Genomic DNA, 16,739 nt, shown 5'->3' on the forward strand with positions numbered 1-16,739 from the left:
CAAATGTAATGGTAGCATTCAGTTCATCAATCCCCTTTGCTATTTTAAGTGCCTATTTCTATATTTTTCTCTACATTTTTATGATAAGCTAGCTGCCCAAAAAAAGTGGCAGGGGGCTGTACAAACTGTCATCCACTCTACACCATTGAAGTAAAAAGAATATGCATGTGACATGCTTTTCAACACATATCAAATGCAGGAAAACAATGCCCATCTCCAAAAATATTTATACCCTGTAAGTAAAAGGTAACAAATATACACACCCCTGAAAGGGTTATAGTTTGTCCAAACCTTTGTCACTGTCACTTTTGCTGGATAGCTTGTTCTGTATGTAAATACGAAGAAAAATAATGGCATGTGAAAATAAAAAAGGATAACTATGGGAATGCTTTTGTGACAGGTACACGTTTTATTAGAGTTATCATAGAGAATAAATTTTTTTCAAAATTGAGGTCATTTGCCAATACAAGGCATAACAGCTGGTTCTCTCTGATGTTTCCCTCCCAAGCAACAGCTACTAACATTTAGATGGCTATCACATCAATATTTCAGCTGCTAGGAGCGAAGAATATGCTTGGTTCTTGGTTCTCTTGGTATAGAGAGCACAATTTCCTCTTATACAACAGCACTGGTACGTATTAATTGGCCCACAGCTGGTGGGTAAAGAGAGATCAGTCTTGAGCAAGTTCTGACTTATGAGAAGCTTAGACAGCTCCAAGTAGTTGAATGGACCAGAAAGGAAGAGAAAAAAATAAAGGTGAGTGTGACCTTCTTATAAGGGGGACATTAAAGTGAAGGAAGACCAGTTCAAGTTAACAACTTCTGTATGTCCTAAACGTTTCTGGATCTTGATATGGAGAATTGAGTTTTACTCACAGCAGTACATTCTTCTTCTGTATACATATACTATTTCAGTATCATACATGAAGTAAAATATGGTGACCTTTGTTTGTTTCCTGAGAAATATAGAAAAGAAACATCATTGTAAGCACAATAAAGCAAAGGTTCTCTTTAAGGCTTATGTGCTCATGGTTTTTATAGGATTCTGAAGTCTGTGTACTTCTCAGCAGATCAAGGCTATGTTAGTGTTTTAGTTGAAGGTGGGATGTATTGAAGCAATATAGTGAACGTTACAGTTGCTCCTCCACAATTGGTTTTAAACATTTGCTGCTGCAAAATTTATGCTACTGGAACTTCCTACCATAATCTGTCTGACTATCTCCTACTCTGTTTACCTTTGGGAAATCCTTGAAAACTCATCTCTTTAGGGAAGACTGTCCTGCCCCAGCCTAAAAACTGAAATTTTAATTCTTTCATTAGCTCATCCCTCACTGTTATTACCTGTTGTATCACATGCCCCTTCTTAATGCGGAGTTCCGGCCACAAAATCGACAAAGTCGATTTTGTGGCCATCCGCTTCCTATTTGTCCCCTGAAAAAGAAACGGATAGTTACGATTTTTTTTTTACTTACCTTGTTATTGTAGAGAAATATACTCACCTTTCTTCCACTTCCTCCCTCGGCGGCCGCGGCCTGCGCCGTCACTTCCGGTTTGCAATGATTCCTGGGAGCTGAACGTCATCGCTCCCAGGAATCAATGCGCCGGCACCGGCCCCGCTCGTCACTTCCGGTGCGGTGCCGCATTCCCTGCTAAACAGCTTCTGGGCATGCCCAGAAGCTGTGGAGGAATGCCGCACCGCACCGGAAGTGATGAGCGGGGCCGGTGCAGGCGCATTCTGGGAGAAGAGGACACGGAAGAGGACACAGAAGAGGATCGCGCTGGCTTCAGCTTCCCACATCCGAGATGGCAACGCTGGAGAAGAAATTTTAAAGGTAAGTATTTCTTCTTTCAGGTAAGTGCGACCCGGGACAGTACAGAGGCTATCCATTGTGGAATGTACTAGCCCTGACTGTCCTGGGGGTATTTTTATTGAAAATTTTATTTAGTGGCCAGAACTCCGCTTTAATAGATTGTAAGCTCTCATGAGCATGGTTCTCCTAACCCTCTTGTATTGAATTGTATTGTAACTGTACTGTCTCCCTTTATATTAAAAGCAGTGATTTTTGTTGTATTTGCTGCACATATGCATGTAAGGATTTTAGACCCAGATCCACATATGCATATGCCAACATCCGCCTCCTAAGCCTGGCACTATATAAAACCTGTGAATAGTGGCACAAATGCTACTAAATGAGATTGAATCCAACCATGGGTATGCACAATCACATTCTGATAAATATGTCCATGAAAGTACAATCGCTGTAAGTATTTACCAGTGCTAGCATGCAAAAGCACATTTTTAACATCTTTTTTGCTCACAAAATGTTATGAACACATACTGAACATCCAAGCTTACCTTTTGGATTTGTTCTAAGGGAATTGATGGAAAGGACAGAGATATTCTGTGACTTTTGGAACAACTCATTTGTAAGGTCAATTCCTCACTGCTGACGGTCTTTGCAGATGGTTTAAAGAGAAGTTCTCTACGATGGGAAAAATAAATGAAATAACAAACTAAATAAATAACATCAAAAGTTTTTCTTTAAAAACAAAGTTGCCAGGCGGTCATGTCAAGCCTGTATGGTCAATGTTTTGGAAGTTGTTGACCCAGAAAAAGTATGCATATCAAAAAAAGTCACAAAAAGTCTATATCTGTATTGTGACTCAAGTTAATGAGGTTTTACAAGCAACCAACATGTTCATAAGTTGATGTCAGCATACCGGTAATCTATGTGTTGCTTTGCTACAGCACTGGCAGAACCACTGCCATAGTAGCCCATAGCAATGGCTAAGGGGGTTGGGCCCAGAGGAGGGCTTAATTGGGGCCACTGTAATCAGGGGGATGGGCTAAAATAAATTATACTTAGTGTGTTCCAGCATTCAGGACACTCTGCAGAGCAGCAGCAGGTGCCTAATGTTGGAATGGTTACTTTCCGTCGAACCTCTGCTCCATTTGGCAAGACAAGGAGGCATTGCAGATCAATGCCTGCCATGACACAGACCAGAAACAGACTTCTCATCAGCAAAGGTGCCTTGCCAAGTAAATAATTAATGTTCTTTCTCTCTTGGTTTTTCTGATCTGTCACCTTAACAGAGGGCAATTGAGGGGAAGTTTCACTTTCACTTCAAGTGGGTGTCTGTACCAACAGCAGTTCTAAACAGTGGCCCCAAGCAGGACCATTTTACCTAAAGGGCACACTGGGCAGTTGCCTGGGGGCCCAACTTGCCCGGGGGGCCCCATCTACACAGCCCCAGGCAAGCATTAGTCCAGATTCCCGTGTGCATCCCGCCGCCAATTGTAGCAGTCTATATCTGTATTGTGACTCAAGTTATTGAGGTTTTACAAGCAACCAACGTGTTCATAAGTCAATGTCAGCATAATCTATGTGTTGCTTTGCAACAGCACTGGCAGAACCACTGCCATAGTAGCCTATAGCAATGGCTAAGGGGCTTGGGCCCGGAGGAGGGCTTAATTGGGGCCCCTGTAATCAGGTGGATGGGCTAAAAGAAATTATACTTAGTGTGTTCCAGCATTTAGAACACTCTGCAGAGCAGCAGGAAGCAGCAATTGAGGGGAAGTTTCACTTTCACTTCATGTGGGTGTCTGTACCAACAGCAGTTCTAAACAGTGGCCCCAAGCAGGGCCATCTTACCTAAAGGGCACACTGGGCAGTTGCCTGGGGGCCCCACTTGCCTGGGGGGGCCCATCTACCCAGCCCCAGGCAAGCATTAGTCCCGATTCCCGTGTGCATCCCGTCGCCGAACGTAGCAGGTGGCAAGCGCCTGTCGGCCCTGCACTGCTGTCAGGCCACTTAGGCAGTGGAGGGGGAGCCCACAACTGCAGGAATGCCTGTCCACCTCCACAGGAACAGAAACACATGACAGTCAAGTCTGACTCCAGTCCGTGTGTGTGTTCACCGGACCCAGCCGCCGAACTTGGAAGCTGTCATTAGCCTGGCACTGCTGTACCAATAAATATAGCCTTATCGATAATTTGCATTTTTATTCTCGTGGGCGATTGTGTAGGCAGGGCCCCAGTGCACTGCTTTGCCCAGGCCCTTTAATGCTCTTAAGATTGCACTCACCCCAAACCTGCTCCAAAGACCCTCAACTCACACAGTGTCAGACCCTCCAGCAGTGCCCCTTAGTCTGCTATGGAATTCTAGCTCCCTGCAGAGTCTTGAGCCTCCCATAGTGCCCTCATCCCCCCAAATGCCCCCCAGCCTGCTGCGGAGTCCTGAGATCCCCACAGAGTCACTTACATTTGCCCTCCCCCCTCCCCCACAGTGTCCTTGTAGAGCCCTCCAGTCCCTAGTGCTTTTTTTCCCTCCTAATACTAATGTTAAGGCATTTTTTTTCTCTCTTCTCCACTCACATTTGGGCAATTTTTCCTCTCATTAATCAAGGATGCTGGGGCTTTTTGTTCTCTTACTGACCATTTATGCCAGGGAATTTTTTTCCCCTACTGACCACTGACACCCAAGCATTTTCTCCTTATACTGATCACTGACACCAGGGCATTTTTTTTTTTTTAATCATTAATGCCAGGGAATTTTTACCTCCTAATGTCCACCAATATGGGGACAGTTTTTCATTCCTACTGACCACTGACACTTGAGCATTTTTCCTCTACTGAACAGTGCCTTTGCATTACCTCTTGATTATGAACTATGACCACCAAATTATGCACCATGAACTTATGTTGTTGGGGGCCCATTACATTTTTTTGCTATAAGGCTTTATGATTTCTAATTACAACCCTACATGACAGGATTCTTTAAAATGAAGAGCAGTCACTAAGGCACTGAATGCCTCCTACCGCCCGCGCCCTTTACGAGTCTGTGTTAGGAACATGAGAAATGTTCCTACACTGCCCATCTCTGCAGTGCCCATTCCTGTTTCAATATGGTCTACATCTCCACAGCCTGTTGCTCTCCATCCCTGACCAGATGGCAATAGTGCCCCTCTGCTGCCATTAGCTATCAGATGAGCTCCCTTGTTGCTGGGCAGAGGTTGGATTGTACCACTCTGCCTCCTGTGTCCCGATCGGATGGGGAGTTGTGGCACTCTATTTGAGCATCAAAAGTCCAGGGCTGTGGGCTTCTGATAGTGTTTTGCTACAAGGATCCTGTACCTGTGCCTTGGTCTGTTTGTTTCTGTCAGCCTTGCCTTGTTGTCTCTGGATTACTCTCCTGATTGCCACCTGCATTGATCCTTGCTTGGATAACTGACTATATTACTATCTGCTGCCAGCTCATACCTCTGCTAGCTTGAGGACCAAGCAGTCTCCAGTCCCGGTCACTTTTGCACTCAGCATCTGCCTTGAACTCTAAATTCTTTAAGCCATCTGATGGTAGGTCACACTCTGGGATGTTGAGGAACTTCCTAGTTCTGCAAGTATAGCACTGTGCCTCAAGTCCTGGGGACATACGAGTAACTGTAGGCATATTAGCTATAGGGAAAAGGGGCCTGCTATAGGTGAAACTGCACATAACATCACTATTTTTATAGAACAGGACAAACCAGCAAACCTTACACTGTGTTGGCAGTTTTTTTTTTTTTTTTATGTCAGAACTGCTTACCTTGCCACACAAGTCTATGGTAATACAAAAGCAGCTTGAATCAGGTTGATACAGGTTAAGAGTTAACTGCAGGTCAAATTGAACAGTCAATCAACCGAAGGGCTAAGTTTAAACTTACGTCTAAACCACCAAATCTCTGGAAAACAATCTGTGCTCAGATCCCTTTTCAGAGGCATTGAACAGGCACTGAGGAGGTGATGTGATACCTCTTTACAACCAGTTTTTACTCTTGTAACTCCTGCATCAATGTGCTGTAACAATGTGCATTGCATGTGGTTGCATGGCATTTGCAATCCTTCCCTATTCACTTGAGTGGGTCACATTTGGCAAGCTTACTACCCGCTAAATGCATTAGGGGAGATTGTTTTTGGCACAAGTGCGAACCAAAACATCACAACCACGGTATGTACACATCCCCATCCGCTGCCTTTGCAGCTAAGGGATGGGCGGTTGGGGGGAGTGCTTAAAATGTGTAAATTTTTTAGGGAGCATCTTATCAGGGCTGGTGTTTAATTTTTAAATTGTGAAATTGCCAGGTGTCCGAAAGCCTCTGAGAACCTTATGATCTTAAAAAAAACTGTGCTTTTTTGCCCACCCTATACTAACCAATACTTATCATATTGTTTTAGATATATTACAATCTGCTTGTGCAGCTGTTTTCTTATACAAACGCATTTTGACATTGGTATGGTGTTTAGGGCCCAATTATAGTTTTGCCCAGGAGCCCATTTTTTTTAAAACCGGCCCTGCATCTCAAACTAATCTAGTCTACAAATAAAAGGTATGGAATGGCCATACTACAAAGGTAAAGCTTATAACTGTAGTGTAAATATGTAGCATAGCTTCAGAGGAATGCTCCATCAACTTATATCCTATCCTCATTGGGTGCCAAGAAAGGGTCACATAAGAGATCTACCCCAAGGTAGGTTCTTCTGGACTATGCAAGGCACTTTGTACAGGGTCACTGCCATTATGCATACACATGGCATACCTTTACTTGAGCCAAGCTCACAACCTACACAGATAACTCAACATGAAAGAATTCTAGTAAACTCTCTTTATGTATTTGGCATCACCACGGTTACTTGTGTATTGTGGAGGGACATGCAGAACCAATGCCCTCTCTACTTGTCCAGTGTATCCCCACTACCTCACTCCCAGTAATGGTATGGCGCAGACTCCATACATGCACTTCACTTGACTCTTTCCCTTCCGTAACTGTGTACTGGTGTTACCCTTGTTAACCACTGTATCTTCACACTGTATTAACTCTTGTACTGATGTCTTCATACCCCAGTATGTATAATGACCCAAGCTGTAGACTACGTGGGCTGGTTACTTGCATTGAACCCCCTTAGTAACTTCAGATCAGGCAAAGACAAGGTTTCAAACATTTTACTTGAAGAATTCATTAACACAATGGCAGAGAAAATCAACAGTCTAAGATAAAGTCAAAGCAAAAGATACATAAGCTACACATCATAAAGCAGATCCATGTGCATGCAGTGAGATGAATGGCAGCCTCAGCCCAGACCCTAGTCAGGCTACACCCCACAAGTTACCCATAATTAAGCTACAAGGGGCGGAGCAAAATGCAGTGGGGGCATGGGTCATGCACATGGGTCTGCTTCATGATGGGAAGCTTATAGATCTTTTCCTTTGACATTGCTGCTTGGAGCTAGGATGAGCTTCCTGTTCCTGCCTGCACTCAGAGTGTTCTAGTTGGACTTACTTTCTCTACCTGAGCAGCAACTAAATATTGTCTTTTTGGCTCCAATTTAAAGTGCTATCATTCCCCCAACATCCCTAATCCCTAACTACAGGCTTGTCTGCAGTTTTGCTCCGAATTTAGCATGACACAGGCTTTCCAGACTCCAGCAATGGCATCAGGCAGAGGACCCCCTCTGTGTGTGGCAATCCCCCCATGATTCGGGCCTTGGTCACTTTTATAGCTCACAGGGCCTGAGGGTCAGACCCAAGACAAACCCACCAAGAGTTGCAGATTAAGTGGTTATTAAGCCTAAACATTTTTTACCTTGCATTAAAAGGATTGTAAAGTCAGAAGGTTTTTTTATCCTAATGCATTCTATGCATTTAGATAAAAAAAACCTTCTGTGTGCCGCAGCCCCCTTAGTCCCATCTTGATCCAGCGATGTCCATGACTGTCTCAGCCATCCAGGACTCCCCTCCTCATTGGCTAATACTTTGGTGGCACCATTGGCTCCCACTGCTGTCAATCAAAGTCAGCTAGCCGATCCAGAGAGAGAGAGGGGTGGGGCCGAACCACATCTCTGTGTCTGAATGGACACAGGGAGCTATGCCTCGGCTCAGGTTCCCCCATAGCAAGCTGCTTGCTGTGGGGGCACTCAAAGTGAGGGAGGGGCCAGGAGAGTTGAAGAGGGACACAAGAAGAGGAGGATCTGGGCTGCTCTGTGCAAAACCACTTCACAGAGGAGGTAAGTATAACATGTTTGTTGTTTTTACTGAAAAAAAACCAGCTCATACCTCTGCTAGCTTGAGGACCAAGCAGTCTCCAGTCCCGGTCACTTTTGCACTCAGCATCTGCCTTGAACTCTAAATTCTTTAAGCCATCTGATGGTAGGTCACACTCTGGGATGTTGAGGAACTTCCTAGTTCTGCAAGTATAGCACTGTGCCTCAAGTCCTGGGGACATACGAGTAACTGTAGGCATATTAGCTATAGGGAAAAGGGGCCTGCTATAGGTGAAACTGCACATAACATCACTATTTTTATAGAACAGGACAAACCAGCAAACCTTACACTGTGTTGGCAGTTTTTTTTTTTTTTTTATGTCAGAACTGCTTACCTTGCCACACAAGTCTATGGTAATACAAAAGCAGCTTGAATCAGGTTGATACAGGTTAAGAGTTAACTGCAGGTCAAATTGAACAGTCAATCAACCGAAGGGCTAAGTTTAAACTTACGTCTAAACCACCAAATCTCTGGAAAACAATCTGTGCTCAGATCCCTTTTCAGAGGCATTGAACAGGCACTGAGGAGGTGATGTGATGCCTCTTTACAACCAGTTTTTACTCTTGTAACTCCTGCATCAATGTGCTGTAACAATGTGCATTGCATGTGGTTGCATGGCATTTGCAATCCTTCCCTATTCATTTGAGTGGGTCACATTTGGCAAGCTTACTACCCGCTAAATGCATTAGGGGAGATTGTTTTTGGTACAAGTGCGAACCAAAACATCACAACCACGGTATGTACACATCCCCATCCGCTGCCTTTGCAGCTAAGGGATGGGCGGTTGGGGGGAGTGCTTAAAATGTGTAAATTTTTTAGGGAGCATCTTATCAGGGCTGGTGTTTAATTTTTAAATTGTGAAATTGCCAGGTGTCCGAAAGCCTCTGAGAACCTTATGATCTTAAAAAAAACTGTGCTTTTTTGCTCACCCTATACTAACCAATACTGATCATATTGTTTTACATATATTACAATCTGCTTGTGCAGCTGTTTTCTTATACAAACGCATTTTGACATTGGTATGTATGGTGTTTAGGGCCCAATTATAGTTTTGCCCAGGAGCCCATTTTTTTTAAAACCGGCCCTGCATCTCAAACTAATCTAGTCTGCAAATAAAAGGTATGGAATGGCCATACTACAAAGGTAAAGCTTATAACTGTAGTGTAAATATGTAGCATAGCTTCAGAGGAATGCACCATCAACTTATATCCTATCCTCATTGGGTGCCAAGAAAGGGTCACATAAGAGATCTACCCCAAGGTAGGTTCTTCTGGACTATGCAAGGCACTTTGTACAGGGTCACTGCCATTATGCATACACATGGCATACCTTTACTTGAGCCAAGCTCACAACCTACACAGATAACTCAACATGAAAGAATTCTAGTAAACTCTCTTTATGTATTTGGCATCACCACGGTTACTTGTGTATTGTGGAGGGACATGCAGAACCAATGCCCTCTCTACTTGTCCAGTGTATCCCCACTACCTCACTCCCAGTAATGGTATGGCGCAGACTCCATATATGCACTTCACTTGACTCTTTCCCTTCCGTAACTGTGTACTGGTGTTACCCTTGTTAACCACTGTATCTTCACACTGTATTAACTCTTGTACTGATGTCTTCATACCCCAGTATGTATAATGACCCAAGCTGTAGACTACGTGGGCTGGTTACTTGCATTGAACCCCCTTAGTAACTTCAGATCAGGCAAAGACAAGGTTTCAAACATTTTACTTGAAGAATTCATTAACACAATGGCAGAGAAAATCAACAGTCTAAGATAAAGTCAAAGCAAAAGATACATAAGCTACACATCATAAAGCAGATCCATGTGCATGCAGTGAGATGAATGGCAGCCTCAGCCCAGACCCTAGTCAGGCTACACCCCACAAGTTACCCATAATTAAGCTACAAGGGGCGGAGCAAAATGCAGTGGGGGCATGGGTCATGCACATGGGTCTGCTTCATGATGGGAAGCTTATAGATCTTTTCCTTTGACATTGCTGCTTGGAGCTAGGATGAGCTTCCTGTTCCTGCCTGCACTCAGAGTGGTCTAGTTGGACTTACTTTCTTTACCTGAGCAGCAACTAAATATTGTCTTTTTGGCTCCAATTTAAAGTGCTATCATTCCCCCAACATCCCTAATCCCTAACTACAGGCTTGTCTGCAGTTTTGCTCCGAATTTAGCATGACACAGGCTTTCCAGACTCCAGCAATGGCATCAGGCAGAGGACCCCCTCTGTGTGTGGCAATCCCCCCATGATTCGGGCCTTGGTCACTTTTATAGCTCACAGGGCCTGAGGGTCAGACCCAAGACAAACCCACCAAGAGTTGCAGAATAAGTGGTTATTAAGCCTAAACATTTTTTACCTTGCATTAAAAGGATTGTAAAGTCAGAAGGTTTTTTTATCCTAATGCATTCTATGCATTTAGATAAAAAAACCTTCTGTGTGCCGCAGCCCCCTTAGTCCCATCTTGATCCAGCGATGTCCATGACTGTCTCAGCCATCCAGGACTCCCCTCCTCATTGGCTAATACTTTGGTGGCACCATTGGCTCCCACTGCTGTCAATCAAAGTCAGCTAGCCGATCCAGAGAGAGAGAGGGGTGGGGCCGAACCACATCTCTGTGTCTGAATGGACACAGGGAGCTATGCCTCGGCTCAGGTTCCCCCATAGCAAGCTGCTTGCTGTGGGGGCACTCAAAGTGAGGGAGGGGCCAGGAGAGTTGAAGAGGGACACAAGAAGAGGAGGATCTGGGCTGCTCTGTGCAAAACCACTTCACAGAGGAGGTAAGTATAACATGTTTGTTGTTTTTACTGAAAAAAAAAAACAAGACTTTACAATCACTTAAACCACTTTACCTCTGCTCACAGTAATATTACTACGGCAGAGTGGCTCGTTATTGTCTGACGACGTAGTACTACGTCGTCAGACACTCCCCCTTCTGGGCGGCGCTTGCGCGCCGCCGGAGGCTCGCTCCCGCTGTTTTCATTCACAGCGGGAGTCGGACCAGGGGAGGAGCAGCGGCGATCGCCGCTGCTCTTACCCGATCGTCGGGGATCGAGTCTGGAGATCCGCCCGCTGTGTGTAAACACAGCGGGCGGATCTCCATAGTGACAGGGAGTGACAGATCGGACTGTTCAGCATAGCTGGACATCCGATCTGTCCATGACTCACTCAGTCACCTCCCCCCCTACACGTCAGTAAGCACCAGGCATACATTAACCCCTCCCTCTCCAATAAAATTAACCCCTTCCCTGCCAGTGTCATTTTTACAGTAACAGTGCATATATATAGCACTGATTACTGCAGTAATGTCACTGGTACCCCCAAAAGTGTCAAAAATGTCAGTCAAGGGTCCGATCTGTCCGCCGCAATGTCGCAGTCCCGCAAAAAAAATCGCAGATCGCCGCCATTACGCGTTAAAAAAAAAAACACCAAAAATGACAGAAATCTTTCCCTTTGTTAGTAAACGCAATAACTTTTGCGCAAACCAATCAAAATACGCTTATTGCGATTTTTTTTACCAAACATATGTAGCATAAAACAAATTGGCCAAAAATTTTTTAAAAAATTGGTTTTTACATCTTTTTTGGGGGGAATTTCATATAAAAAAATGTTAAAAATATTGTTATTTTTTCAAAATAAACGCTCTTTTTTTGTTTATAGCGCAAAAAGTAAAAATCGCACAGGTGATCAAATACCACCAAAAGAAAGCTCTGTTTGTGGGAAAAAAAGGACGTAAATTTCGTTTGGGTACGGCGTTGCACGACCGCGCAATTGTCAGTTGAAGTCGCACAGCGCCGAATCGCAAAAAGTGGCCTGGACGGAAGACAGCAAAATCCTCCGGTGGTAAAGTGGTTAAGGTAAAAACATTTTAGGTTTCAGCATCCCCCCTTACCCCTTCTTTTACTTACCTGAGGCCTCATTTGATCCAGCGCTGTGCAGGTCTGCAGCTCTTCTTTCCCCTCACTTCTGGGTCTCGCTGGCTTTGCTGGGGCACCAGGAGCTAATTCCATTCCTCGGAGCAGGTAAGTATAGACATGTTTGTTATTTTTATTTCTTTTTTATTTACCTTTACATTTACTTTAACCCCTAACTTCCACTGGGCAGCAGTGACCTCTACCTACCTACAACTTTGCAAATTAATTTGGACACGTTTCAAAGGATATTCAGCTAATTGGGTATCTCTGCTAGAGATGGCCTTGCGGTTCGCCCAGGGGTCGGTTTGCGGCGAACTTTGCTCGTTCGCTGTCCGCCGATCATGCGAACATATGGCGATGTTTGTGGCGGCCATATTCTTTTACATTGTAAAGAACTTTGACCCATGACACATCCATCAGGTGGTAGAGGACAGCCAATTGAGACATTTCAGCACATGGACATACCCCCTACCTTATAAATAGACCTGATCTGGCTGCCATTTTACATTCTGCTTTTTGTCAGTGTAGGGAGAGGTTTGCTATGTGGAGCAGGGACAGATTGTCAGTAACACAGATCGCTCTGTGATAGGTCCACAAAAGTCCTATTTGGTATAGGTGTACTATCTATATTCTGTATTTTGTCAGTGTAGGGAGAGGTTGCTTTGGGGAGCAGGGACAGACTGTCAGTGCCGGTTCACACTGATGCGATGCGGGAACACTGCGAATATATCTGCTTTCCCGCATCGCATCTGCAGCACAGGAAGTTCACACTGCCATATGCGATATGCTGGGGGTGTCAATTCAAAGTTAACGACACCCCCAACTCAGATTGCATATCGCAGTGCGATCTGACAGTTCGCACAGAATCGGATCGCACTGGTGTGAACCACCATTAATCCGATTCAGCTGCGGACCAAAAAAAGGGTCCTGTGCGTGTTCACTGTGATTGCCGTTTTGGGGGACCACTGGTCTATCACACCAGTTATAATACTTTTTTCTAATTGCGTTTTTCACTCTTTGTAGTTGTAGTATCGCTGCAGAACCGCTCACCAGTCTCAATGCTGCACAATACAAATCCACTATAATATGCTTTCTATATTCATCCAGCATTGCGACTTCTTCATCTTCCTGCTCCTGGTCCTCGACGGCTTGATCAATGACATGACGTAATGAAGGCGTAAGGTATGATGTCACTGACCAGTTTGGTGATCTCATCAAATGGCTGCAGAAGTCTGCATGCGTCGCGCATGAGCAGCCACTGGCGCAGTGAAAAAAACCCAAGCTCCCCAAGTCCCCAGGACCTGTCCTGCCGCAGAGTTCGTACAGGTAGTCGTTAACTGCACATTTCTGCTGGAGCAGCCTATCAAGCATATACAAGGTTGAGTTCCTTCGCGTCGGGCAGTCACAAATAAGACGTCTGACGGGCAGGTTGTGTCGCAGCTGAAAGTCAGCAAGGCGAGCCATGGGTGTGTAAGATCTTCTGAAATGGCCCGAGATTTTCCAGGCCTGCCGCAAGATGTCCTGGACCCCAGGGTATTTGACAACGAATCGCTGCACGACCAAGTTCAGGACGTGTGCCATGCATGGCACTTGTGTAATTTTGCCCTGTTTCAGCGTGCTCAGCAGATTGGCACCGTTGTCACACACCACTTTACCAACTGTCAAATTGAGTGATGGTAGCCACTGATCTGCCTGTCAATGCAAAGTTGAAAGGAGTGCAGGACCAGTGTGGCTCTTGGCTTCCAGGCACAACTGACGCAGCACAGCAACGTCTCACCTGGCATGTCGAATAGGTTCTGGGGATCTTGGGCGGCACAGCGGAAGAGACGGTAGCAGCGGAAAAGCCAGTCAGCCGAGGAGGAGAGGGAGGATGGAGTAGGAGGAGAACAAGAAGAGGCAAGCCTGCATGCAATCCGTGGCAGTAAAACCAAATCTACACGGGTGCCACGGGTTACATGCTTGACGGCCGTCAGAAGGTTCACCCAGTGGGCAGTAAAAGTTATATCTGTTACATCTGTTATATATGTATCTGACTACATCGGGTTAACAACCGATGTGGAGGCTCTGAGAAGTGATGAACCCCTGGACTACTGAGTGGGCAGGCTTGAACTCTGGCCAAAGCTTGCACAATTTGCAATGTAACTGTTGGCTTGCCCCTCGTCCAGTGTCCTATCCGAAAGGACGTTCAGCGCAGCAGGGGGGGATCATGGCCGATAAGCTCACGACAGTGTTGACTACCTCACATTTCTAAAAATTTATGAGGCATGGATCTCAGAGGAACTCAACACATGTGACAAGTAGACCATGTTTGATTCAAATTCCTCATGACAGGCCACAAATATCCGCCGCCACCACCCATAACAATTCATGGTCCCTGTCTTAGGTAAATACAGTGGCATAAAAGGCCTTTTATGTCCGTTGAATGCCTAATTGCTACAGTCTATCCCAGCTACACACAGCAACCTCTCCCTACACTGACAAAAGACTTTTGTGGACCTATTAGCTAGTGACTTGTGTCACTATACAGTCTGTCCCTGCTCCACACAGTTACATAGTTGGTGAGGTTGAATAAAGACAAAAGTCCATCCAGTTCAACCTGTGTAGATGTGTGTGGCTGTAATCATCTTGCATACCCCTGAATGTTCTGATCCTTGAGATGTACGTCTAAGAGTCTTTTGAAAGCCACCATACTACCCGCAGAAACCACCTCATGTGGTAGAGAATTCCACAATCTTGTAGCCCTAACAGTAAAGAACCCCCCACGTTGCCTGAGGTTAAAACGCTTCTCCTCTAATCGCATTGTATGCCCCCGAGTTCTCAAGCAATCCCTTCGACTGAACAGCTTTTTTTCTAAGCCTAGATCCCCATTTAGATATTTAAAAATTGCTATCATGTCCCCCCTCAGGCGTCTCTTCTCCAGGGAGAATAAATCAAGCGATTGCAGACGCTCCTCATAATCAAGGTCCTCCAATCCCCTAATTAGTTTAGTTGCCCTTCTCTGGACTCTCTCCAGCTCCAACACATCCCTTCTGAGGACTGGTGACCAGAACTGGACCGAATACTCCAGATGAGGTCGGACCAGAGTTTTATAAAGTGGAAGGATTATAGTCTTATCTCTGGAATACATCCCTTTCTTTATGCATGCTAATATTCTGCTAGCCTTGACAGCTGCCGCTTGACATTGCATGCTGTTGCCTAATCTATCATCAACCAAGACTCCCAGATCCTTCTCCATTTTTGATTCTCCCAAGGGTTCCCCTCCTAACGTGTATTGTGCTTTTATGTTTCTAGTCCCCAAGTGTAAAACCTTACATTTCTCCACGTTAAACCTCATTTGCCATGTCTTTGCCCACTCCGTTATTTTGTCCAGGTCATTCTGTAGGATATCTGCTTCATGCTGTGCTGTTATTGTCCTGCCTAATTTTGTGTCATCTGCAAAAACTGATATTGAACTACTGATCCCGTCCTCAATGCTGTTTATGAATAAATTGAACAAGGTTGGTCCTAGGACTGAGCCTTGGGGGACCCCGCTTACTACCTCAGACCAGTCTGAGTACGCGCTGTTTATTACCACCCTTTGGACACGCCCTTTTAGCCAGTTCCGTATCCAAGAGCAAACCCTGCTGTCGATACCTGCAGACCTTATTTTATAAATTAAGCGCTTATGGGGAACTGTATCAAACGCCTTAGCAAAATCTAGGTACACCACATCCACTGGTCTGCCCCTATCTAGCTCACAGCTCACCTCCTCGTAGAATGTTAAGAGATTGGTTTGACAAGAACGCCCATTTGTAAACCCGTGCTGGTTACTACTGATGATGCTGTTGTCCTTAGCAAACTCTACGATATAGTCCCTTATCATCCCCTCCAGAAGTTTACATACTACTGATGTCAGACTGACAGGCCTATAATTTCCCCGTATATGCCTCTGACCCTTTTTGAATATCGGAATCACGTTAGCTTTCCTCCACTCCCCTGGTACATCTCCTGTCCTAATACTGTCCGCAAAGATCAGGAACAGTGGTCTGGATATAACCTTACTGAGTTCCTTGAGTACTCTCGGATGTACGCCATCCGGGCCTGGTGATTTGTTTGTGTTGAGTTTATCCAGCCTTTCCCTGATTTCCCCCTCTGTTAGCCATAGTGGCAAGTCCTGTGTATTACTACTAACTATACAGTCATGGTCAGTGTACCCCTCCGATTCCTGTGTAAAGACTGATGAGAAAAAAGCATTCAGTACGGTTGCTTTTTCAGTGTCCTCTGTAACCATCCTCCCATCATTGTTAATTATGTGTGCAATATGCTCTGCCCTAGTTTTTTTGCTGTTGATATACTTAAAGAATTTCTTTGGGTTTTTTTTTGCTATCCTCCGCTATTTGTCTCTCAAAGTCTATTTTAGCCATCTTGATTTTGTGTTTACACTTCCTATTTGCCTCCTTGTATTGGTCGAAAGCCAATACTGTGCCCTCTGATTTATATTTCCTGAAGGCCAATTTTTTTCCCCTAATAAGTTTTTTAACGCTCCGGTTTAGCCAGCCAGGTTTGGCTTTGTCCCTTCTAAATTTATTTCCCATAGGAATGCACTGCAAGATGCCTTTGCTTAATATGTTCCTAAAGCATTCCCATTTTTCCTCTGTGGTCAGGGATCCCAGGGTTCGGTCCCAGTTTACCCTTTCCATCAACAAGTACAATTTTGGAAAGTTTGCCCTTCTGAAGTTAAGGGTTCTTATGTTCCCC

General features: G+C 44.9%; 1 protein-coding gene across 1 annotated transcript in view; it reads right to left on the reverse strand.

The window, feature by feature from the left end:
* Positions 1-917: 917 nt before the first annotated feature.
* TPO (thyroid peroxidase) overlaps positions 918-16,739 on the reverse strand; it is a gene marked incomplete at both ends in the record, with an annotated part of 310,856 nt that continues 295,034 nt past the window's right edge. The window contains 5 exons of the mRNA XM_082250802.1: positions 918-956; positions 2,357-2,514; positions 5,261-5,452; positions 8,088-8,279; positions 9,753-9,853. Coding sequence (XP_082106928.1) covers positions 918-956; positions 2,357-2,514; positions 5,261-5,452; positions 8,088-8,279; positions 9,753-9,853 — 682 coding nt within the window. The remainder of the gene's footprint in view (positions 957-2,356; positions 2,515-5,260; positions 5,453-8,087; positions 8,280-9,752; positions 9,854-16,739) is intronic.

Source organism: Pelophylax lessonae, assembly GCF_965119305.1.
Source record: "Pelophylax lessonae genome assembly, chromosome: 3".
NCBI classification, from domain to species: Eukaryota; Metazoa; Chordata; class Amphibia; order Anura; family Ranidae; genus Pelophylax; species Pelophylax lessonae.